Raw genomic sequence first — 25,624 nt, forward strand, 5'->3', positions numbered from 1 at the left:
GTATTTTTAGTAGAGATGGGGTTTCACCATGTTGGCCAGGCTGGTCTTGAACGCCTGACCTCAAATGATCTGCCCGCCTCGGCCTCCCAAAGTGCTAGGATTACAGGCATGAGCCACTGGGCCTGGCCTAGATTAATGTTATTTTAATTGTTGCTCCTTACGCCAAGGATAACTGTTTTATTTCCAGAGACAGGGTCTCACTCTGTCACCCAGCCAGCACCAGCATGGCTCACTGATGCCTCAACCTCCTGCGTTCAAGCAATCCTCCCACCCAGGAGTTCCAGACTATCCTGTGCAACATAGTGAAACCTTGTCTCTACTAAATATAATAAATTAGCTGAGTGTGGTTGGCAGCACCTGTGGTCCTAGCGACTCAGGAGACTGAGTCAGGAGAATTGCTTGAGCCTCCAAGGTCAAGACTATAGTGAGCTGTGATGGTACCACTGCATTCCAGCCTGGGTGATAGAGCGAGATCCTGTCTCAAAAAAAAAAAAAAAAAAATTAAACCTTGTGGAAATATATGACCTAGATTGAAAGTGTAGCCGGGCGCGGTGGCTCAAGCCTGTAATCCCAGCACTTTGGGAGGCCGAGACGGGCAGATCACGAGGTCAGGAGATCGAGACCATCCTGGCTAACACGGTGAAACCCCGTCTCTACTAAAAAAATACAAAAAACTAGCCGGGCGAGGTGGCGGGCGCCTGTAGTCCCAGCTACTCAGGAGGCTGAGGCAGGAGAATGGTGTAAACCCGGGAGGCAGAGCTTGCAGTGAGCTGAGATCTGGCCACTGCACTCCAGCCTGGGCCACAGAGTGAGACTCTGTCTCAAAAAAAAAAAAAAAAAAAAAAAAAAAAAAAGAAAGTGTAATCTCCGCATCTAGATTTTTTTTTTTTTTTTTTTTTTTTTGAGATGGAGTTTTGCTCTTGTTGCCCAGACTAGAGTGCAGAGGCGCTATCTCGGCTCACTGCAACCTCCACCTCCCCGGTTCAAGCGATTCTCCTGCCTTAGCCTCCCAAGTAGTTGAGATTACAGACATGCGCCACCATGCCCAGCTAACTTTTTATATTTAGTAGAGACGGGGTTTCACCATGTTGGTCAGACCAGTCTCGAACTCCTGACCTCAGGTGATCCACCCCCACTTGGCCTCCCAAAGTGCTGGGATTACAGGCATGCACCACCTCATCCAGCCTACATCTAGACTTTTTTTTTTTTTAAGATGGAGTCTTGCTCTGTTGCCCAGGCTGGAGTGCAGTGGCACAATCTCGGCTCACTGCAAACTCCACCTCCCGGGTTCACACCATTCTTCTACCTCAGCCTCCTGAGTAGCTGGGACTACAGGCACCCGCCACTATGCCTGGCTAATTTTTTTTTTTTTTTTTTTTTTTTTTTTTTTTTGAGACGGAGTCTCGCTCTGTCGCCCAGGCTGGAGTGCAGTGGCCAGATCTCAGCTCACTGCAAGCTCCGCCTCCCGGGTTTACGCCATTCTCCTGCCTCAGCCTCCCGAGTAGTTGGGACTACAGGCGCCCGCCACCTCGCCCGGCTAGTTTTTTGTATTTTTTAGTAGAGACGGGGTTTCACCGTGTTAGCCAGGATGGTCTCGATCTCCTGACCTCGTGATCTGCCCGTCTCGGCCTCCCAAAGTGCTGGGATTACAGGCTTGAGCCACCGCGCCCGGCCGCCTGGCTAATTTTTTTGTATTTTTTTAGTAGAGACGGGGTTTCACTATGTTAGCCAGTGTGGTCTTGATTTCCTGACCTCATGATCTGCTCACCTCGGCCTCCCAGAGTTCTGGGATTACAGACGTGAGACACCGTGCCTGGCCTTTTTTTTTTTTTTTTTTTTTTTTTGAGACGGAATTTCATTCTTGTGGCCCAGGCTGGAGTGCAGTGGCACGATCTCGGCTTACCACAACCTCTGCCTCCCGGATTCAAGCAATTCTCCTGCCTCAGCCTCCCGAGTAGCTGAGATTACAGGCATGTGCCACCACGCCAGGCTAATTTTAGTATTTTTAGTAGAGATGGGATTTCATCATGTTGGTCAGGCTGGTCTTGAACTCCCAACCTCAGGTGATCTGCCCCCTTTGGCCTCCCAAAGTGCTGGGATTACAGGCATGAGCCACCACGTCTGGTCCTATGTTTTTTTCTCTTTTTTTTCTTTTTTGAGATGGAGTCTCACTGTGTTGCCCAGGCTGGAGTGCAGTGGTGCAATCTCAGCTCACCGCAACCGCAACCTCCCAAGTTCAAGCAGTTCTGCCTCAGCCTCTTAAGTAGCTGGGACTACAGGTGCGTGCCACTGTGCCCAGCTAATTTTTTTTTTTTTTTTAGTAGAGATGGGGGTTTCACGATGTTGGCCAGGCTGGTCTCGAACTCTTGACTTTGTGATCCGCCTGCCTCAGCCTCTCAAAGTGCTGGTATTACAGGTGTGAGCCACCACAGCAGGCCCTAAGTCTTTTTTTTTTTTTTTTTTTGGAGACGAAGTCTCAGTCTTGTCCCCCATAGGTTGGAATACAATTGCAGGATCTCAGCTCACTGCAACCCCTGCCTTCCTGGTTCAAGCAATTCTCCTGCCTCAGCCTCCCGAGTAGCTGGGATTACAGGTGCCTGCCACCACGCCCGGGTAATTTTTGTATTTTAGTAGAGATGGGGTTTCACTGTGTTGGCCAGGCTGGTCTTGGACTTCTGACTTCAGGTGATCTGCCCGCCTTGGCCTCCCAATGTGCTGGGATTACAGGTGTAAGCCACCACACCCAGCCCCGGCCCTAGATTTTTAAAATGTGTACGCTACATTTATTTTCTTTTGTTAAGTTTTTTTGTTTGTTTTGTTTTTGTTTTGTTTATTTTATTTTATTTTTTATTTTTATTTATTTATTTATTTTTTTGAGACGGAGTCTGGCTCTGTCGCTGAGGCTGGAGTGCAGTGGCCGGATCTCAGCTCACTGCAAGCTCCACCTCCTGGGTTTATGCCATTCTCCTGCCTCAGCCTCCAGAGTAGCTGGGACTACAGGCGCCCGCCACCTCGCCCGGCTAGTTTTTTGTATTTTTTAGGAGACGGGGTTTCACCATGTTAGTCAGAATGGTCTCGATCTCCTGACCTCATGAACCGCCCGTCTCGTCCTCCCAAAGTGCTGGGACTACAGGCTTGAGCCACCGCGCCTGGCCTGTTTTGTTTATTTATTTATTTATTTATTTATTTATTTATTTTTTTTTTTTTTGAGACGGAGTCTCGCTCTGTCGCCCAGGCTGGAGTGCAGTGGCTGGATCTCAGCTCACTGCAAGCTCCGCCTCCCGGGTTTACGCCATTCTCCTGCCTCAGCCTCCGGAGTAGCTGGGACTACAGGCGCCTGCCACCTCACCCGGCTAGTTTTATGTATTTTTTTAGTAGAGACAGGGTTTCACCGTGTTAGCCAGGATGGTCTCGATCTCCTGACCTCGTGATCCGCCCGTCTCGGCCTCCCAAAGTGCTGGGATTACAGGCTTGAGCCACTGCGCCCGGCCTGTTTTGTTTATTTTTGAGACGGAGTCTTCCTCTGTTACCCAGGCTAGAGTGCAGTGGCATGATCGTGGCTCACTGCAACCTCTGCCTCCCAGGTGCAAGCGATTCTCCTGCCTCAGCCTCCCAAGTAGCTGGGATTGCAGGTGCATACTACCACACCCAGCTAATTTTTTGTATTTTTAGTACAGATGGTGTTTCACCATGTTGGCCAGGCTGATCTCGAACTCCTGACCTCAGGTGATCCACCTGCCGTAGCCTCCCAAAATGCTGGGATTACAAGCTTGAGTCCCTGTGCCCGGCCAAGTTATTTTTATTAAAATGGGTCTATACTATACATACTCTTTTTGCCACTTGTGTATTTCAGTTTGAGAGGCAATTTAGCCAAGTGGTTAAAAGCTTGGGCTTTGCAGCCAGTCTGTCTGGGTTTGAATCTGGCTCTACCACTTATTAGCTGTATGATTCTGGAAAAGCTTTTTAACCTTTGCACCTCTGTTACTCATCTGTAAAATGTGAATAATTATAGTCCCAACCTTCTAGAGCTGTTGTAAGGATTAGATGAGTTAATTGGCAAAAAATGTTTAAAATACTGTCTGCCATATAGTAATGCTCAATAAATGCTGGCTTCATTATTATTTAATCATATATGTAGAATCAAGGCTGCAGTGAGCTGTGATTGTATCACTTTACTCCAGCCTGGGCAACAGAATAAGACCCTGTCTCTTAAAAAAAACAGCATGATAGCATAGATGATATCTATAAATATAAATAAATTATTTTTATTTCTATATAATAAATATTTTTAAAACAATTTATTTAGAGACAGGATCTCACTTTGTCACCCAGGCTGGAGTAGAGTGGTGCAATCGGCTTACTGTAGCCTCAAGCTTCTGTTCTCAAGTGATCTTCCTGCCTTGGCCACCCAAAGTGCTGGGATTATAGGTGTGAGCCACTGTACCCAGCACAAATAATTTAAATAAATAATATGAAATAAATATATCTAGGTCATGTTAATTTGACATGATGTTGCATTTTATGGATGTAAGGAATTCTACTGGATAGAGTTTTTGCTATGACAATGGTTAAGCAGTTTATTACAATTCTTTTTGCACCCTTGTTTATTTTATTTATTTATTTATTTATTTATTGAGACGGAGTCTCACTCTGTCGCCCAGGCTAGAGTGTAGTGGCGTGATCTCTGCTCACTACAAGCTCTGCCTCCCGCGTTCATGCCATTCTCCTGCCTCAGCCTCCCGAGTAGCTGGGACTATAGGCGCCCGCCACTATGCCCAGCTAATTTTTTTTTTTTTTTTTTTGAGGCGGAGTCTCGCTCTGTCGCCCGGACTAGAGTACAGTGGCCGGATCTCAGCTCACTGCAAGCTCCACCTCCCAGGTTTACGCCATTCTCCTGCCTCAGCCTCCCGAGTAGCTGGGACTACAGGCGCCCGCCACCTCACCCGGCTAGTTTTTGTATTTTTAGTAGAGACGGGGTTTCACCGTGTTAGCCAGGATGGTCTCGAACTCCTGACCTTGTGATCCGCCCATCTCGGCCTCCCAAAGTGCTGGGATTACAGGCTTGAGCCACCGCGCCCGGCCCGCATCCTTGTTTATTTCCTTAGGATAAGTTACTGGAAGTAAGATTGCTAGGTAGAAAAGTATATGCTTTTTTAGGACAGTTTGTGGTTTTTATTATGAGTTAATTTGATCAACATTTTCTGGCAAGAGTACATTTTTTCCCCAGACATGTTATATGTGTGTCAGTACATGACATGTTATATTTGTATATGTTATATGACATATGACATGTATAGTGTATAAAACATAAAGTAGATATTCTTTTTTTTTTTTTTTGGAGACAAAGTCTCGCTCTGTCACCCAGGCTGGAGTGCAATGACAAGATCTTGGCTCACTGCAACCTCTGCCTTTTGGGTTCAAGCAATTCTCCTGCCTCAGCCTCTTGAGTAGCTGGGATTACAGGTGCCCACCACCATGCCCAGCTAATTTTTGTATTTTTAGTACAGATGGGGTTTCACCATCTTGGTCAAACTGGTCTTGAACTCCTGACCTCAGGTGATCCACCCGCCTTGGCCTCCCAAAGTGCTGGGATTACAGGCATGAGCTACCACACCTGGCCTGAGTGGATATTATTTTTTGTTTTAACCTTAAATCTGTCTTTCACAGTTTAATTATAGATTTGTTTACTAATTTGAATAGTGAATACACACACACACACACAGAAAACCTTTTTCAAAGGTGCAAAGGGATAATTAGAGAAATTAAAAATTCCCTCCTATCCTTGTTTCTTTGTACCTCCCATCCTTGTTTCTTTGCACCTCCTCTTTTTTTTTTTTTTTTTTTTTTTTTTTTTTTTTTTTTTTTTGAGATGGAGTCTCGCTCTGTCACCCAGACTGGAGTTCAGTGGCCGGATCTCAGCTCACTGCAAGCTCCGCCTCCTGGGTTTACGCCATTCTCCTGCCTCAGCCTCCCGAGTAGCTGGGACTACAGGCGCCCGCCACGTCGCCCGGCTAGTTTTTTGTATTTTTTAGTAGAGACGGGGTTTCACCGTGTTCGCCAGGATGGTCTCGATCTCCTGACCTCGTGATCCGCCCGTCTCGGCCTCCCAAAGTGCTGGGATTACAGGCTTGAGCCACCGTGCCCAGCCCTGCACCTCCTCTTTAGCAGCAAACACTGTTGGCAGTTTTCTGTTTATCCTTCTGGAGAGTTCCATGCACATGTAAGCATACACACCTACATGTTGTTTTTCGTATTTGTGGTAGTGTACTTTACATATACTATTCTGTATCTTAGCTTTTTTCCCTTAATAGTATATCTTGGAATTTTTCCATACCTGGTGCATTTTAAGGGCAGCAAGGATTTTTTTTCTCTGATTAATTTTATAGCTATTATAGATAAAAACAAATTACAATTTATATAATTGAGGTAAATATTATAAAGTCAGCAGTTTAATGGATGAATTGTGGATATTTGGGGATATTTTTGCTCTCAGGTAATAGCTATCTCAGCCAACTCCTCCTCTTGACCTTTTATCTTGCCCCTTTCCCTTCTTCCCAGCCCTTTGTATTTGTCTGGACTATGAAAGTAGCAGTAGCTGTCACCTACAATAGCGCTAAGCAGTCTGAGGTTGCATTAATTTAAGTAGCGAAGAAAAGTTGTGTCCATATTGATCAGTCCACATGTAGAACTGTAGGCACCCTGTTTTATCTTTTTTTTTTTTGAAACAGAGTCTCGCTCTGTCGGCCAGGCTGGAGTGCAGTGGCATGATCTTGGCTCACTGCAACTTCTGCCTCCCAGGCTCAAGCAATTCTCCTGCCTCAATCTCCTGAGTAGCTGGGATTACAGGCATGTGCCACCATGCCCGGCTAATTTTTGTATTTTTAGTAGAGATGGGATTTCATCATGTTGGCCAGGCTGGTCTCAAACTCCTGACCTCAGGTAATCCACCTGCCTTGGCCTCCCGAAGTGCTGGGAGTACAGGCATGAGCCACTGTGCCTGGCCTTTTTTTTTTTTTTAGATAGAATTTCACTCTTGTTGCCCAGGCTGGAGTGCAATGGCATGATCTCAGCTCACTGAAACCTCCGCCTCCCAGGTTCAATCAATTCTCCTGTCTCAGCCTCCTGAATAGCTGGGATTGTAGGCATGTGCCACCACACCCGGCTAATTTTGTAATTTTAGTAGAGACAGGGTTTCTCCATGTTGGCCAGGCTGGTTTCGAACTCTTGACCTCAGGTAATCTGCCTACCTCAGCACTGCACCCAGCTGTTGTTGTTTTTTGAGTCAGAGTCTCACTTTGTCCCCCAGGCTGGAGTGCAGTGGTGCAATCTTGGCTCACTGCAACTTCCGCCTCCTGAGTTCAAGTGATTCTCCTGTCTCAGCCTCCCAAGTAGCTGGGATTTCAGGCACGTGACACCACTCTTGGCTAATTTTTGTATTTTTAATAGAGACAGGGTTTCACAATGTTTGCCAGGCTGGTCTTGAACTCCTGACCTCAGGTGATCCGCCCGCCTCAGCCTCTCAAAGTGCTGGGATTAGAGGCATGAGCCACTGCTCCCGGCCTGATTTTTACAAGTTTATCAGTATGATTTTTTGAAAACCTGTCTCTGGACCTCTGACCTCTGTTTACCATTTTCCCTTCCTTCCTGCTTTAGAATTATCTCATTTTTGTTTAAGGTAATTCCTTATCTCCCTACTGCTACCTCAGTGACCAGATTCTCTCCTGTCTTTATCTTTCCCTCTTCCCCTGTACTTTCCTCTTGGTACATAAAGACACTTAAGCCTTTCTCACCATAAGGAAAAACACCCCCACCCAACCCACTTTCTCAGTTTCCTTTCCCCCTCTAGCTAGTTCAATTTCTCTTCCTTTGAAATTAGGCTTTTGAGTGCTGGCTTCAGCATCACATATACTAAAATTGGAATGATAAAGAGATTAGTAGGGCCCCTGTGCAAGGATGACATGAAAATTTGTGAAGTGTTCCGTATTTTTCCTGTGGCCACACAAGGTCTTAGCACAAGCCAACACTTTACCACCACGAGGGCCAGCAGCTTCTTCTAGGTGCAGGACCCTTACCCTGAGTCTGCCCAAATAAACTCGTTGAGAATGCTCACCCACCAAAAAATCAAGCTTTTGACAGAGTTGTGTCTTTGGTCCCTGTCTCTCCAACTCACCTCTTGTTCACTTTGTGCCACTGAAGTCTGGCTTCACTTTCAGTGCTACACTAAAACTACCCTCCACAACTCCCAGCTCCATGGAACTGCTTTACTGTGGTATCCACCGTCCCACATCCCAGCAATTCTTTGTTTTCTTTATCTGATTTGTCTGTTTGTAGCTTTCGACAGTTGTCTTCCCTTCTGTAAGTTCTCCAACCCCTTGACAACTTTTTTTTTTTTTGAGACAGAGTCTTACTCTGTTGCCCAGGCTGGAGTGCAGTGGCACTATCTCTACTCACTGCAAGCTCCGCCTCCTGAGTTCACGCCATTCTCCTGCCTCAGCCTCCCAAGTAGCTGGGACTATAGGCACCTGCCACCACGCCCGGCTAATTTTTTGTATTTTTAGTAGAGACCGGTTTCACCATGTTAGCCAGGATGGTCTCTATCTCCTGACCTCGTGCTCTACCCGCCTCCGCCTCCCAAAGTGCTGGGATTACAGGCGTGAGCCACTGCGCCCGGCCAGTTGTTTAGTGACCTCTTCTTTGGGTTTGACCTTTGGGAACCCAAAGAAGGAGCATGGCACCATCGCTGCTGTTTGAGTCCTTGCTCTTTTGGACCTCACTCTTCTTTTTTTTTTTTTTTTCTTTTTTTCTTTTGAGACGGAGTCTTGCTCTGTCACTGGGCTAGAATGCAGTGGCGTAATCTCAGCTCATTGCAACCTCCACCTCCTGGGTTCAAGTGATTCTCCTGCCTCAGCCTCCTGAGTAGCTGGGACTACAGGTGTGCACCACCACACCCAGCTAATTTTTATGTTTTTAGTAGAGATGGGGTTTCACCATGTTGGCCAGGATGGTCTTGATCTCTTGACATCGTGATCCATCTGCCTCGGCCTCCCAAAGTGCTGGGATTAAAGGCATGAGCCACCATGCCCGGCCTCTTTTCTTCTTCTTCTTTTTTTTTTTTTTTTTTTTTTTGAGATGGAATCTCACTTTGTCGCGTCCCAGGCTGGAGCACAGTGGCCGGATCTCAGCTCACTGCAAGCTCCGCCTCCCTGGTTTACGCCATTCTCCTGCCTCAGCCTCCCGAGTAGCTGGGACTACAGGCGCCCGCCACCTCGCGCCACCTCGCCCGGCTAGTTTTTTTGTATTTTTTAGTAGAGACGTGGTTTCTCCGTCTTAACCAGGATGGTCTCGATCTCCTGACCTCGTGATCCGCCCGTCTCGGCCTCCCAAAGTGCTGGGATTACAGGCTTGAGCCACCGCGCCCGGCCCCCTCTCTTCTTCTTTATCCCCATTACCACCACCACCTGAGTTCAGACTCACTGTCACTCTCTGACTTAGATGTTCTTCCATTTCTCCCCTGTTAACATACTGATTCTAAAATGGAACTATTATCACATTCTTTTTTAAGTCCTTCAGTGGCTCTCTCATACCCTTCAGAATAAAGTCCAAACTCCTCAGAGACTTTTCACAGCATGGCCCTTGCTTACCTCTCCAGCCTTGTCTCTTAACAGGCCCTCCCTCCCACCTCTGTCAGCTTTTTCTTGAATCACTTGAAATTCTCTGAACCTATCGTATGCCCTCTTCTGGGCATTTGGATGTGCTATTTTATGTGCCCTTTTATATGTGAGGTCGAACTCCCAACCTCAGGTAATCCGCCTACCTCGGCCTCCCAAAGTGCTGGGATTACACTAATGCCCTGCTCCCCCAACATTGAGCTAACTCTTGCCCTACAGGACACATTTCTGGTGACACCCAGTCCTGGAAAACTTATAAAAACTACCCTCTGCTTTCAGCCTGGGTTAGGTATTCATGTCTCTTGTCCTCATAAGGTCCTGTGTCTCCTCTGAGTATTTATCACTTTATATTTTAAATGTGTGCTTACATAATGTCTTCCCCATTAGAATTACATGTCTTTTCTTTTTTTTTTAAAGACAGAGTCTCACTCTGTCATCTAGGCTAGAGAGCTATAGCATAATCTCGGCTCACTGCAACCTCCGCCTCCCGGTTTCAAGTGACTCTTGTGCCTCAACCTTCCAAGTAGCTGGGATTACAGATGTGCATCACCACGCCCAGCTAATTTTTGTATTTTTAGTAGAGATGGGTTTTCATCATGTTGGCCAGGCTGGTCTTGAACTCCTGACCTCAGGTTATCTGCCTGCCCTGGCCTCCCAAAGTGCTGGGATTACAGGTGTGAGCCACTGTGCCTCAGAATTAAATTTCTTGAAGGCTGGGCGTGGTGGCTCACGCCTGTAATCCCAGCACTTTGGGAGGCCGAGGCAGGCGGGTCACGAGGTCAGGAGATCGAGACCATCCTGGCTAACACGGTGAAACCCCGTCTCTACTAAAAATACAAAAAATTAGCCAGGCGTGGTGGCGGGCGCCTGCAGTCCCAGCTACTCGGGAGGCTGAGGCAGGAAAATGGCGTGAACCCAGGAGGTGGAGCTTGCGGTGAGCCGAGATCGCGCCACTGCACTCCAGCCTGGGAGACAGAGTGAGACTCCGTCTCAAAAAAAAAAAAAAGATTTAAATTTCTTGAGTCAGCTTCCACCAAGCCAAATGACTGCTGCATAGTAGACTCCCAATCACTATTTGTCGGATAAATGAAGGGATCTTGACAATGAGTTTATGTTTGTCACATATTTGTAGGCTTCTTCTGAACTGGCCTCTGTTTGCTGTTGTCCTTTCAGGACCTGGGTTTCAGTGATGAGACATGGGGTATGATGTAACCCGTTTCCAGGGGGATGTTGACGAAGATCTTATCTGCCCTATTTGCAGTGGAGTCTTGGAGGAGCCAGTACAGGTGAGTTGCTCTGATGGCAGGTTTGGTAGAGCAACAGGTAGCAGTGGAAATAGTAGAAAATATTCATGGGCAGGGGGACCCATGGGGAAGTCACTGTGTTTTTCTCTCCACCCCCACCCAATGGAGGTTTAGGTCAAAGGAGTAATGGTGACTACAAGAATAAGGCTTTCCAGAATCAATCTAGAGGTGGATGCCACAGATATCCAGTGGTTCAGATTTTTTTCTGAGGTCACTCTGAAAGATTTCTCCTGTAAAATGGTCAGCTGCTTGTTTCTGTCTTGTGATAGTAGCTGGGTAGCTTCCTTTCCTCTACAGGAACTCTTACTAGGTTCCATCTTCCTGTCCATGATTGAACTTCTGGACTCCTAATAAGTTCTCTCTGCATTTTTATGATGTCGTGCTTCAGGTAATCAGCCAGTCTCCCTGCAGGCCTTTTCTACCTGCCTACTATCTAACAAATAGGAAGGCCGGCCGCAGTGGCTCATGCTTGTAATCCCAGCACTTTGGGCCAAGGTCGGTGGATCACGAGGTCAAGAGCCAGCCTGGCCAACATGGTGAAACCCCGTCTCTACTAAAAATACAAAAATTAGCCGGGCGTGGTGGTACATGCCTGTAGTCCCAGCTACTCAGGAGGCTGAGCCAGGAGAATCACTTGAACCCAGGAGTAGGAGGTTGCAGTGAGCCTAGATTGCGCCACTGCACTCCAGCCTGGGTGACAGAGTGAGTGAGACTCCATCTCAAAAAAAAAACCAAAAAAACAAAAAAACAAAACAGCAAATAGAAAGTGGGGAACTGTATGTACTGACCTATTTTTTTCCTGGGATCTACTGAAAAGACCAGCTTTTGATGCAGCCATGCACTCTGCATTTTGATGTGAAAGCTGTCACCTTCAATAGGTCATTTCTCTGCCAGCCTTGCCAGACCAGAGTCAGTTGCATCATCCTGGGGCAAGTATGAGGAGAAGCTCACGATTACCAGGCAAGTACAATGAGTGAGGTGAATCCTTAAGAGTTGTATTCTCGGGACAGCATCCTCGAGGATCCTTATTGCCCTCATTCTGTAAATACCAATTAATCCTTTCTCACTCCTGGCTATCTAGAGATTATCACATTTTCCAAACCAGGAAACTAGGCAATGAGGTTTCATGGCCCTTCCCCCATTCACTGCTTACCTAACTCCTAGGGGCTCCCCTTGAGCCTTTGAGTTTATTTTTTCTCCCAGTACTCTAAAAGGAGTACTGATGCCTTGAACTGAATAAAATTCAGACTGCATTCCAATGGCAACCAGCTCTGGACCTGTCTTCTTTCTAGGCCTTTGCAATCTGCTGCCATTAGAGGCATATTAGATGGGTGTGGAGCAAGTCATCAAGTAGTAGTGTCAGGAGGTCACAGGGTGTGTCAGGTTCCCTCCTCACCCTAGCAGGGCCTTGTCTGTTTTCTGGCACTATCATTTTAGGCAAGTCATTTATGGAAAGGTGAGTCGTAGTTGGTGACAGTCTAGTCAGAAGCCACCCATCTACCTCCAGGCTTTACCTTCTGAGGAGCAGAGCAGGCAACCCTCATGATGCCAGGTTCCCGGACACATTTCTAAGGTTAGAAGGCTCCTGCTAGGGATGCTGATTTCCCCACATCATAATTATTTGTTCTTTGAATAGGTGAAAAATGAACATAATTCAGAAATCAAAATAGTATAAAAAGGTATACAGTGAGAATTCTCACTTCTGTCCTTATTAGTGTCTACCTAATTCCCCCACAGATAACTATTTTTATTAGTTTTTTTGGTATCCTTCCAGTGAGTATTAAGGCAGATACAAGCAAATATGAATAGATGTCTGCATATATATGTATTTGTATATGCATATGTATATATGAATATATCTGTGTTTTTTCACACCTCCTTTTCTTTGTTACACAAAAGGTAGCACATTCTGTATGCTTATGCAGGGGTGGCAGGTTTAGCTAGAATGGTTATAAAGAAGTTGACAGGCCGGGCATGGTGGCTTACGCTTGTAATCCTAGCACTTTGGGAGGCTGAGGCAAGTGGGTCACTTGAGGTCAGAAGTTCGAGACAAGCTGGCCAACATGGTGAAATCCTGTCTTTACTAAAAATACAAAAAAAAATTAGCTGGGTGGGGTAGGAGTAGCCTATAATCCCGGCTACTCGGAAGGCTGAGGCAGGAGAATCGCTTGAACCCAAAAGGCAGAGGTTGCAGTGACCCAAGATCACTCCACTGCACTCCAGCCTGGGCAACAGGAGCGAGACTGTCAAAAAAAAAAAAAAAAAAATGTAATAGGAAACTAAAGTATTTTGTTTTGTTTTGAGACAGAATCTCGCTCTGTCACCCAAGCTGGAGTGCAATGGCGCAATCTTGGCTCACTGCAACTTCCGCCTCCCGGGTTCAAGCAATTCTCGTGCCTCAGCTTCCTGAGTAACTGGGATTACAGGGGCGCACCACCATATGTGGCTAATTTTTGTAATTTTAGTAGAGATGGGGTTTCACCATGTTGGCCAGTCTGGTCTCAAACTCCTGACCTCAAGTGAACTGCCTGCCTCAGCTTCCCAAAGTGCTGGGATCACAGGCATGAGCCACTGTGCCCGGCCTTATTTAGCTTTCTTTTTGTTTTGTTTTGGTTTTTTGAGACGGAGTCTCGCACTTTAGCCCAGGCTGGAGTGCAGTGGCATGATCTTGGCTCACTGCAAGCTCCACCTCCCAGGTTCATGCCATTCTCCTGCCTCAGCCTCCCAAGTAGCTGGGACTACAGGCGCCTTCCACCACGCCCGGCTACTTTTTTGTATTTTTAGTAGAGACGGGGTTTCACTGTGTTAGCCAGGATGGTCTCAATTTCCTGACCTCGTGATCCGCCCGCCTCGGCCTTCCAAAGTGCTGGGATTACAGGCGTGAGCCGCCACGCCTGACCTAGCTTTCTTTCTTTCTTTTTTTTTTTTTTTTTTGAGACGGAGTCTCGCCCTGTCTCCCAGGCTGGAGTGCAGTGGCCAGATCTCAGCTCACTGCAAGCTCCGCCTCCTGGGTTCACGCCATTCTCCTGCCTCAGCCTCCCGAGTAGCTGGGACTACAGGCGCCCGCCACCACGCCCGGCTAGTTTTTTGTATTTTTTAGTAGAGACGGGGTTTCACCGTGTTAGCCAGGATGGTCTCGATCTCCTGACCTTGTGATCCGCCCGCCTCGGCCTCCCAAAGTGCTGGGATTACAGGCTTGAGCCACCGCGCCCGGCCTGGCCTAGCTTTCTTACATTGAATTTTTGCCAGTAAATATGTCCTCCTGCTCTCTAAATCTATCATCTGAATTATCCTTCAAGACCATATTAAGTTTGGTCCTCTTCATAAATACCTGCCGTGATTGAGCTAGCCTGAAAAGACTTCACCCTCCTCTGGACATGTTTGGCAATTATTATGTATGCAATCCAGATGGCAATTAATAATTGGCTGCCTTGTGTCATCTGTCCTATTGTCCTGGAATATCATTTATATCTCTTTTTTTTTTTTTTTTTTTTTTTTTTTTTGAGACGGAGTCTCGCTCTGTCACCCAAGCTGGAGTGCACTGGCCAGATCTCAGCTCACTGCAAGCTCCGCCTCCCGGGTTCACACCATTCTCCTGCCTCAGCCTCCCGAGTAGCTGGGACTACAGACGCCCACTACCTCGCCCGGCTAGTTTTTTTTTTTTTTTTTTTTTGTATTTTTTTAGTAGAGACGGGGTTTCACCGTGTTAGCCAGGATGGTCTCAATTTCCTGACCTTGTGATCCGCCCGCCTCGGCCTCCCAAAGTGCTGGGATTACAGGCTTGAGCCACCGCGCCCGGCCTATATCTCTTATTGTTATATAACTTTTTGTTTGTCTTGTTTCACAACTCATTTTTAATCTTGAGCACAGGGAACATAGATATATATTTTTTGAAACAGGTCCTGTCTTTGTCACCCAGGCTGGAGTGCAGTGGTGCAGTCTTGGTTCACTGCAACCTCTGCCTCCTGGGCTCAAGCCACCGTCCGTCCTCCCACCTCAGCCTTCTGGCTAGCTGGGACTATAGGCATGTGCTACCATGCCCGGCTAATTTTTTTTTTTTTTGAAATGGAGTCTTTTTCTGTTGCCCAGGCTGTTCTGTTGCCCAGGCTGGAGTGCAGTGGTGCAATCTTGGCTCACTGCAACCTCTACCTCCTGGGTTCAAGCAATTCTTCTGCCTTAGCCTCCTGAGTATCTGTGATTATAGGTGTGTGCCACCACCCCTGGCTGATTTTTTTGTATTTTTAGTAGAGACAGGGTTTCACCATGTTGGTCAGGCTGGTCTTGAACTCCTGACCTCGTGGTCCGCCTGCCTCAGCCTCCCAAAGTGCTGGGATTACAGGCATGAGCCACTGCGCCTGGCCTACGCCTGGCTAATTTTTGTAACTTTTGTAGAGATGGGGTTTTGTCATGTTGTCTGGGATGGTCTCAAACTCCTGAGGTCAAACAGTGTGCCTACCTTAGCCTCCCAAAGTGCTGGGATTACAGGCATGAGCCACCACGCCCAGCAGGAAACATATCTTGAGCCTGTCCCCTACAATGCCTTGCCCATAGTAGATCTATACTTTGCTTGACCCAACGGACCTCTTGCGGTAGAAGCTGCTCAAAGGCACGATTGGCTTTGTAGAGTTATCATATCCAGGCTCTTAGGTCCTGCTAATTCCCTTATTCCCCTTTTGCCTTGTTCTGTCTTCTAGGCACCTCATTGTGAACATGCTTTCTGCAACGCCTGTATCACCCAGTGGTTCTCTCAGCAACAGACATGTCCAGTGGACCGTAGTGTTGTGACGGTCGCCCATCTGCGCCCAGTACCTCGGATCATGCGGAACATGTTGTCAAAGCTGCAGATTGCCTGTGACAACGCTGTGTTTGGCTGTAGTGCCGTTGTCCGGCTTGACAACCTCATGTCTCACCTCAGCGACTGTGAGCACAACCCGAAACGGCCTGTGACCTGTGAACAGGGCTGTGGGTGAGATCTGTTCCTTTCTTCTGCCCCACATGGATAAGGGCCATCTCATTTATGCCCCTATCACTGGATGCCCTCCTCACTAGCTGAGGAGGTCTCTTAGGCATGTTGGCAAGGAGTATTCTTAGCCTCCTTGGCTCCCTGCTCTAAGATCTTAATTTCTTGCTGCTTTTCCAACTATAATCATTTTGCTCTTGCTTTAACAAAAGAAGGGGCACAGCAATTCATAAATTTGTATAATAACACTAAAGGTTGATTGACTCTATTCTTCCCTTTCAGTCCAATACTACTTTCTGTTTGTCATTTTGACTTCTGTAATTGCCAGCCTTCTCATATTTCCTCTTACCCTATTTTTTCTTTCTGTGGGTTATGAAATATTTGACTAAATGTTGATAGCTGAGGGGTGTGTTAGCTCACACCTGTAATCCTAGCACTTTGGGAGGCCAAAGTGGGCAGGTCACTTCAGGCCAGGAGTTCAAGACTAACCTGGCCAACATGGCAAAACCTTGTCTCTATTAAAAATACAAAAATTAGCCAGGTGTGGGGCCGGGTGTGGTGGCTCACACCTGTAATCCCAGCACTTTGGGAGGCCAAGGTGGGCAGATCACGAGGTCAGGAGATTGAGACCATCCTGGCTAACACAGTGAAACACCATCTCTGCAAAAATACAAAAAATTAGCCGGGCATGGTGGCAGGCGCCTGTAGGGGAAAGCTACTTGGGAGACTGAGGCAGGAGAATGGCATGAACCAGGGAGGAGGAGCTTGCAGTGAGCCGAGATCACGCCACTGCACTGTAGCCTGAGCAACAGAGCAAAACTCTGTCTCAAAAAAAAAAAAAAATTAGCCAGGTATGGTGGTGCACGCCTGTAATCCCAGCTACTCGGGAGGCTGAGGCATGAGAATCGCTTAAAACCAGGAGGTAGAGGTTGCAGTGAGCTGAGATCACACCATTGCACTCCAGCCTGGGCTGGACTCTGTTCCCCCTAACTAAGTAACTTAAGAAATAAAAAGAATGTTGATAGCTGGGGCTGTGAATATAGGGCTTCTCTGAAGGAAAAAGTGCACAGGCAGAATCTGTAGGAGGAAAAGGAGAGCTGTGCAGTAGATAAAAACAGTGTGTCAAAATAAATAGTCCCAGTGCGGTGACTCACGCCTGTAATCCCAGCACTTGGGAGGCTGAGGCGGATGGACCACATGAGGTCAGGAGTTCAAGACCAGTGTAGCCAACATGGTGAAACCCAGTCTCTACTAAAAATACAAAAATTAGCCAGGCGTGGTGGCAGGCACCTGTAATCCCAGCTGCTCGGGAGGCTGAGGCACAAGAATTGCTTGAACCCCATGAGGCAGAGGTTGCAGTGAGCTGAGACCGTGCTATTACACTCTAACCTGGGCAACAAGAGTGAAACCCGGTCTCAAAAATAAAAAGTAAAATAAGAGGCCAGGCACGGTGGCTCACGTCTGTAATCCCAGCACTTTGGGAGGCCAAGGCGGGGCGGATCACATGAGGCCAAGAGTTTGAGACCAGCCTGGCTAACATGGGGAAACCCGTTTCTACTAAAAATACAAAAAGTTAGCTGGGCATGGTGGCGCACGCCTGTAATCCCAGCTACCCGGGAGGCTAAGGCAGGAGAAATCGCTTGAACCTGGGAGGCAGAGGTTGCGCTGAGCTGAGATCCTGCCATTGCACTCCAGTTTGGGCAACAAGAGTGAAACTCCATGTCAAAAAAAAAAAAAAAAAGATAAAAAATAAAATAAAATAAATATAAAAAGTAGATAAAACACTGTGTCTTGATTGGGGAAAGAAATTTAAGGAAAATAGACAGCAAAGGGGCAAGTAGGAAGCTTGGAAGAAGAAAGTGAAGGGAATGAACGAGGGAGGCCTGAAATGAATGTTAGAAATTTTGGGTAGGACAAAATCTACTCAGCAGTTATCTGCCACAGAATAGGCCATTTTCGTACATGTCCTGGTGATCACCCCTGTTCTGCTCTTTCCCCACCCTGGTCTGCAGCCTGGAGATGCCCAAAGATGAGCTGCCCAACCATAACTGCATTAAGCACCTGCGCTCAGTGGTACAGCAGCAGCAGACACGCATCGCAGAGCTGGAGAAGACGTCAGCTGAACACAAACACCAGCTGGCGGAGCAGGTAGGCCCCAAGACACGGGGGAGAACATATCCCTCATATGCAGATAACTGCCTGTCTGTGGGTAATAAAACCAGTTGTGAACACACAGACCTGTGCTTACACTTGTGAGCTTGGATGAGTGGCTATTCTGCCTGTGGCTTAGCAGGGAATCAGATTGGAACTCTCCTTGACTTTCCTTCATCCCATTCATAGCATTCATTCACCTAACAGTTATCAGATGCCTCCTCTGTGAAGGTACATTTTGTAAGTACTAAGGAGACAGCTGTGAGTGAGACAGTCCTATCCCTGTCTTCCTGAAGCTTACAAACTGGTTGTTCTTCAGATCTCTCAGTTGTCCTCATTCTCGGATAAACTTTTGTCTTTTTTCTGCTGTTTGCCTTAACCATTATTCCTGTTCTTCTTCTCCACAACAGAAGCGAGACATCCAGCTGCTAAAGGCATACATGCGTGCAATCCGCAGTGTCAACCCCAACCTTCAGAACCTGGAGGAGACAATTGAATACAACGAGATCCTAGAGTGAGTGTCACTCAGGACATGGAGTGATTCCACGTCCTGACAATAAGGCCTGAAAGGAGCTAAGAGCAGGAGAGTAGCAGAAGGAGGGCATTGGAGAGCTGGGCTGGGGGGGTCACTGCTTCTCAGATATTGGCATTAAGGACAGGGGCAGAGGAGAAGAGGATAACCCTTAGCTCCACTACAGGATGTCTTATGCGTTTGGGTGGATGGAAGGGAAAGCCTACCCAAGGATGCACTTTATCCAGAATTAGGTGAGTACCCATGTACAAAGCTCTGTATTAAAGGCTGTGGAGTGCTAGGAGGGCCAAAAAGAAATAGAAGATAGGCCGGGCGTGGTGACTCACGCCTGTAATCCCAGCACTTTGGGAGGCCGAGGCGAGCAGATCACGAGGTCAGGAGATCGAGACCATCCTGGCTAACACAGTGAAACCCTGTCTCTACTGAAAAAAAAAAAAACAAAAAAATTAGCCGGGCATGGTGATGGGCGCCTGCAGTCCCAGCTACTCGGGAGGCTGAGGCAGGAGAATGGCGTGAACTCGGGAGGCGGAGCTTGCAGTGAGCTGAGATCGCGCTACTGCACTCCAGCCTGGGCAACACAGTGAGACTCCATCTCAAAAAAAAAAAAAAAAAAGAAATAGAAGATATTATCCCTGTCTTCAGGTAGCTTACAACCCAGAGAAGAGGAGGCAGAGTGCAAGTCCAGGAAAGTGATCTCTAAAATGCAGCAAAAACAAGTGAAGTATACAAGCGAAGTCTAAGATATTTTTCAGTTCTGGAGTCCTATACAGTTCATAGACTAAACTGTAAGTGTGAATCAATATATATAGGGCAAATAGTGCTGAGTGGGACATAGTATAGAGGAATAATTGTTTTATTCACTAAACATAGAGCACTAACTGTTAGGTGCTGTATGTGCTAAGTATTGGAATTTCAAAGAAAAGTAACAGGGACAGAGTGCAGACTCGTGGAATTTAATCTGGTAACGTTTGGTGACTCAGTTGGGACCAACTGGGGAAAGATTCGGGGTTTCTGAGCCAATCATAGAAGGAAAGAAGGAAGAATAGGTGAGCTGAGTGCAGAGTGGGTGGTTATTTCTATTAGCAGAAAAAGCCAATACAGAGAAAGGAGATGAGGTGGAATGACCATCTTTAACCACCTCCACACAGGTGGGTGAACTCCCTTCAGCCAGCAAGAGTGACCCGCTGGGGAGGGATGATCTCGACTCCTGATGCCGTGCTCCAGGCTGTAATCAAGCGCTCCCTGGTGGAGAGTGGCTGTCCTGCTTCTATTGTCAACGAGCTGATTGAAAATGCCCACGAGCGTAGCTGGCCCCAGGGTCTGGCCACACTAGAGACTAGACAGATGAACCGACGCTACTATGAGAACTACGTGGCCAAGCGCATCCCTGGCAAGCAGGCTGTTGTCGTGATGGCCTGTGAGAACCAGCATATGGGTGATGACATGGTGCAGGAGCCAGGCCTTGTCATGATATTTGCTCATGGCGTGGAAGAGATATAGGAGAACTCGACTGGCTATCAGGAAGAGATGGAAATCAGAAAATCCCATCACTCCAGCAGCTGGGACCTGAGTCCTCTCCACCATCCTTAATACTGTGGCTTATACCTGAGCCACACATCTCACTGCCCTTCTGGCACTGAAGGGCCCTGGGGTAGTTTGCTCAGCCTTTCAGGTGGGAAACCCAGATTTCCTCCCTTTGCCATATTCCCCTAAAATGTCTATAAATTATCAGTCTGGGTGGGAAAGCCCCCACCTCCATCCATTTTCCTGCTTAGGGTTCCTGGTTCCAGTTATTTTCAGAAAGCACAAAAGGATTCAATTTCCCTGGAGTGTCAGGACAGAGTAAGGAATCTCTAGTCGTTCCTCTCCTCCAAAACCAGGGAATCAGAGCAGGCAGGCCTGTTGACTCTAAGCAGCAGACATCCTGAAGAAATGGTAAGGGTGGCGCCAAATCTCTAGAAATAAGTAGTGAGGCCAGTAATTGGCCATCACTGATGGCCCTTAGGGAAAGATTGGACCTCTGTGCCAAGCAGTATCCCTGTTCAGTCCACCTTAACGGTGCAGGCACCCACTGGGTCTACCAGTATGCAGGTTGGGATACTGAAAATTTCCAGATGAGCTCTTCTTTCCTACAAGTTTTCATAATTAGGAAATGCCAGGGTTTAGGGTAGGGGTTAGTCTGTTGGGGTTGATGTGTTCAGCAAGAAGCTACTCCTAGCTTTTGCTAAAATATGGTCAGCACTGCCTCTTGTGGCACAGGCCATAATTGTTCCATAGAGCCCTCTCTAGCCCTGTGACTGTAGTTAGTTACTTTGATAATTTTCTTTGGCCATTGTTTATATTTCACAAACTCCACCTACTTCCCCTCCCCTTCCCCCCTTTTTTTTTAAGAATGGCCTGATCATGGCTATCTCAGCCACATTGTTGGCAATTTAATTTATTTACTTTTTTTTTTTTTTTTTTTTTTTTTTTTTTTTTTAAGAAAGGAAAAAAGAAAAAAAATCAAACTTGAAACTTTTGATGTTCCTATTGTGGGGATTCTGGATGGGGTGGGACAGGGATGGGGGTGTGTTTTATATTTTTTCCTTTTCAGCACAACCTTTGGCTTTAATATAGGAAGAGCCAAGGGAGTCCTCGGCTGAACTTACAATATCTGCCCCAAACCTCTGTAGCCCCAAACCTCTGTAACCCCAACTGAAATGAGGAGCTTCCTCTATTCCTGTGAAGGATATGACAGTCCAGCATCGATGCCTGTGCCCTCTGGAAAAATTTCCTCCTAGCCCTTCCAGGGCCTCATCATAAAACTCTAGATTTAGAGTATTCATTTTGAAGGCAACCCCCCGCTTCCCCAAGTTTTCTTGGAGCTATATAGCTGGGTTCTAAGCTTCACCATGCAACTCAGAAATTTTATCTCTGTCTCTAAGTACAGGCTGTGCTGTGTCTCACCCACACCCCCCCGGGGACTTCAGTTCCATTTCAGGTTACCTGGGGCATACCTTGATCCCTAGAGTGACTGGCAGAGTAAGTAAGAGAAGGGGAGGGATAGTAGGTGTGATAATTTTCATATGGAGGTGGGAGTGTGGTTGGAGATAGAAAGTCTCCTCCCCACCATGTGATAGCTTCCTCTCAGAGTTTTATTCCAGGCTAGCTTACTGCAGGTCTGGGTAGTTGGATCATGGCTCCACTGGGATTGGGGTGGAGGAATACAGCTTGAGGGGAGTAGGGTTCCAGCTCCGGGACATTGTGCTCAGGAATTTGAAAACGCTGCTATACTTATTCTGGTTACTACATTTCTTCCACTCCCCTTTCCCCTTCCTGACTTACCAAGGCTCATACTGTCCTGTCCTTACCCTCAGATGGAGCCAGGAAGCTCAGTGAAAGGCTTCCCTACCCTTTGCACTAGTGTCTCTGCAGGTTGCTGGTTGTGTTGTATGTGCTGTTCCATGGTGTTGACTGCACTAATAATAAACCTTTTACTCAACTCTCTAAATTCTTCAACATTACTCCCTTTCCTGGGAAGGTTTCCCCTCTGCTTTTGCCTTTCTCTCACCTTAATTCCCCTTCTTCCTTCCTTTGTTACCTACCCTTATCTTAGCACTAACTTCTCTTTCAGGAGGATGTCTGAGAGAAGTGTGCACTTTGCAGCTCCTTTCCCGTGTACCCTCCTGCATTCTTCCCTCCTATGTCCTGTTCTGTAGCAGCCAAAGCTCTCTCTCTAGTGATCTGAACTGTGTGCTTCCCAGGGTCTGCCTTGATCCTAAATTCCATGTCTTCCCTGAGTGGTCCTGAGTTTTTGGGATAATTTCTACAGAAAATATGTATATATTGTTTTCCTTTGTCCCACAAGCAACTTTGCTTTAGAATCTAGAATTCCTTTGCAGGCAGAGAAGCCTCCACCCTCCAGTGTTTCCTAACTAAGAACGTAAATGTAAGGAGGGAAATGTACTTGCAGAGGCTTCATAATTATTTACTTACAAAGATAGTCTTCATAGACCGGGCATGGTGGCTCACACCTGTAATCCCAACACTTTGGGAGGCCGAGGCAGGTGGATCATGAGGTCAGGAGATTGAGACCATCCTGGCTAACAAGGTGAAACCTCGTCTCTACTAAAAATATTAAAAAGCCGGGCATGGTGGCAGGCACCTGTAGTCCCAGCTACTCAGGAGGCTGAAGCAGAATGGTGTGAACCTGGGAGGTGGAGCTTGCAGTGAGCCAAGATTGCGCCACTGCACTCCAGCCTGGGTGATAGAGCAAGACTTCGTCTCAAAAAAAAAACAAAAAACAGTCTTCATAAGTATTTGCCGCTACCTTTTCCCGTCATAAGAAAAAGGATAGCCAGGCATGGTGGACGCCCCTGTGATCCCAGCTCCTTGGAAGGCTGAGGCACAAGAATAGCTTGAACCTGGAAGGTGGAGGTTGCATTGAGCCAAGATTGCGCCACTGCACTCCAGCCTGGGTGACAGAGCAAGAGCCTGTCTCAGAAAAAAAAAGAAAAAGAATATCTTTTCACCCTCCCAGAAATATGTTTTAAATTTGTTGAGCATTTATCATGCACCTAATGTAAACCTAATAGCACTCTAGATACTGTAGCGGCTTGAAAAAAAAAAAAAAAAGCATTTCTGTGCTCACTGAGTCTGCATTCTATGCACACAAGGTATGATTATAAAATACTGATAGGCCGGGTGCGGTGGCTCAAGACTGTAATCCCAGCACTTTGGGAGGCTGAGACGGGCGGATCACGAGGTCAGGAGATTGAGACCATCCTGGCCAACACGGTGAAACCCCATCTCTACTAAATATACAAAAAATTAGCCAGGCGATGTGGCGGGCGTCTGTAGTCCCAGCTACTCGGGAGGCTGAGGCAGGAGAATGGCGTAAACCCGGCAGGCAGAGCTTGCAGTGAGCCGAGATCACGCCACTGCACTCCAGCCTGGGCGACAGAGCAAGACTCCGTCTCAGTAAAACAAAAAACAAAAACAAACAAACAAAAAATACTGATAAGCATGTCACAGTATAGAGCATAAGAGGCGATGTATGTATCCTAGTGACATTAGCAGTGCTTTTCTCCCCTTAAACTCCTTTAAAATTACTTTTAGAACTTGCTGCTCATGCTTGTGAATGTTATGAATGGTGTCATATTGTCTTTTTAGGGTAGATTCGATTTTTAGAAACAAATATTCATTGAATGTCTGCCCTATGAGATACTCACTAGAGTGAACATGAGGAGGCTTATGTAGCAAAATGGCACCTACCTGCAAATAACTTAGTCCCTAATGGAGATATATATATAACAAGGGATCATAAATGTGCTAAGTGGATTTACTAGTAATATGTGAGCCAAGGACGATAAAGCTCCTGATTCTGATGGGTATCAGGAAAGGCTTTTCAGGAAGTGTTATTTGTTCTAGGTCAGAGGTCAGCAAACTACAGGTTACAACCCCACTGCCTGCTTTTGTAAAAAACTTTATTGGAATACAGTTATGCCCATTTGTTTATATATTGTCTGTGGCTGCTTTCACATTACAACAGCAGGGTTAAGTAGCTGGAACAAAGCCTAAAATAGTTGGTCTTTTACAGAAAAAAATTGCCAACCTGTTCTAAACTTTTAAGGTCAGGAGAACTGGGGGAAGGAGGGAGTAGAAAGAACACTGTCACCCAGACTGGAGTGCAGTGGCAACATCATATAGCTCATTGTAGCCTCAAACTCCTGGGCTCTAGTGGTCTTCCCACTTCAGCTTCTGGAGTAGCTGGGGCTACTGCACCTAGCATTGTCTTAATTTGTTTTAATACTATTAAAAAATTTTTTTTGTTTCATCTCTTTCAGTGACTTTGATATATTGTTTTTTTCTTTTCTTTTCTTTTCTTTTTTTTTTTTTTTTTGAGATAGGGTCTGGTTCTGTAGCCGAGGCTGGAGTGCAATGATGCAATTTTGGCTCACTGCAACCTCCACCACCACAGGCACGTGCCACCACACCGGGCTAATTTTTTGTATTTTTTGTAGAGATGGGGTTTCACCGTGTTGCCCAGGCTGGTCTGAAACTCCTGAGCTCAAGCAATCAACCTGCCTTGACCTCCCAAAGTGCTGGGATTACAAGTGTGAGCCACTACACCTGGCCTCATTGTCTTAATTTTTTACTTCAGTATATGCATTGGAAAAAATATTTTTTGATATTGCCTAAATAACAAGTGCTTACAATTAACAATGTATAATGAATAATCTAATACAAACCCATATTTACATTACCCTAATTGTCCCAAGAAAAGTTTTTTTTTTTGACACAGGATCTCACTCTGTCACCTAGGCTAGAGTGCAGTGGCACAATCATGACTCAACACAGCTCACTACAGCCTCGACCTCCTGCTGGGCTCAAGCACTCCTCCCATCTCAGCCTCCTAAGCAGCTGGGACCACAGATGTGCACCACCATGCCCAGCTGATTTGTTTCTTGTATAGTTTGTAGAGACAGGGTTTCACCATGTTACCCAGGTTGGTCTCAAACTCCTGAGCTCAAGTGATCTGCCCACCTCAGCCTCCCAAAGTGTTGGGATTACAAGTGTGAGCCATTACTGAAAAGTCCTTTTGTAGCTAATTTTTGTCTAAATCTGGGTCCAATCCAGGACCACAAATTACGTCAGGTTATTTCTCTTTTACCCTCTTTATCTGGGTTCCTGAAACAACCTTTTTTGTGTGTAACCCTAATTTGTTGAAAAGATTGGCTGGGTGCAGTGGCTCACGCCTGTAATCCCAGCACTTTGGGAGGCCGAGGCGGGGCGGATCACGAGATCAGGAGATCAAGACCATCCTGGCTAACACGGTGAAACCCCGTCTCAACTAAAAATATATTTAAAAAATTACGCCGGGCGCGGTGGCTCAAGCCTGTAATCCCAGCACTTTGGGAGGCCGAGACGGGTGGATCACGAGGTCAGGAGATCGAGACCATCCTGGCTAACACGGTGAAACCCCGTCTCTACTAAAAAATACAAAAAACTAGCCGGGCGAGGTGGCGGG

The 25,624-nt window shown here is 46.7% G+C and overlaps 1 protein-coding gene and 1 non-coding gene across 8 annotated transcripts in view; both read left to right on the plus strand.

Annotated features, from left to right (window-relative positions):
• RNF41 (ring finger protein 41) overlaps positions 1-22,105 on the plus strand; it is a 32,137-nt gene extending 10,032 nt beyond the window's left edge. For 3 of the 7 annotated variants that reach the window (XM_010377806.2, XM_030939105.1, XM_030939104.1), the window contains 5 exons: positions 10,842-10,954; positions 15,667-15,938; positions 17,945-18,080; positions 18,494-18,597; positions 19,764-22,105. In XM_010377806.2, coding sequence (XP_010376108.1) covers positions 10,865-10,954; positions 15,667-15,938; positions 17,945-18,080; positions 18,494-18,597; positions 19,764-20,115 — 954 coding nt within the window. In that variant the 5' untranslated portion in view covers positions 10,842-10,864 and the 3' untranslated portion in view covers positions 20,116-22,105. Of the gene's footprint in view, positions 1-2,476; positions 2,614-10,841; positions 10,955-11,789; positions 11,933-15,666; positions 15,939-17,944; positions 18,081-18,493; positions 18,598-19,763 lie in introns of those variants that run through there. The other 4 variants (XM_030939107.1, XM_030939108.1, XM_030939109.1 and 1 more) reach the window with 4 other exon arrangements.
• LOC115900117 lies at positions 7,885-7,988 on the plus strand. Its single transcript, XR_004059797.1, has one exon. It is a non-coding gene; the product is annotated as a U6 spliceosomal RNA (small nuclear RNA).
• Positions 22,106-25,624: the final 3,519 nt, after the last annotated feature.

The sequence above is a fragment of the Rhinopithecus roxellana genome, chromosome 10 (assembly GCF_007565055.1).
Source record: "Rhinopithecus roxellana isolate Shanxi Qingling chromosome 10, ASM756505v1, whole genome shotgun sequence".
Lineage (NCBI taxonomy): Eukaryota > Metazoa > Chordata > Mammalia > Primates > Cercopithecidae > Rhinopithecus > Rhinopithecus roxellana.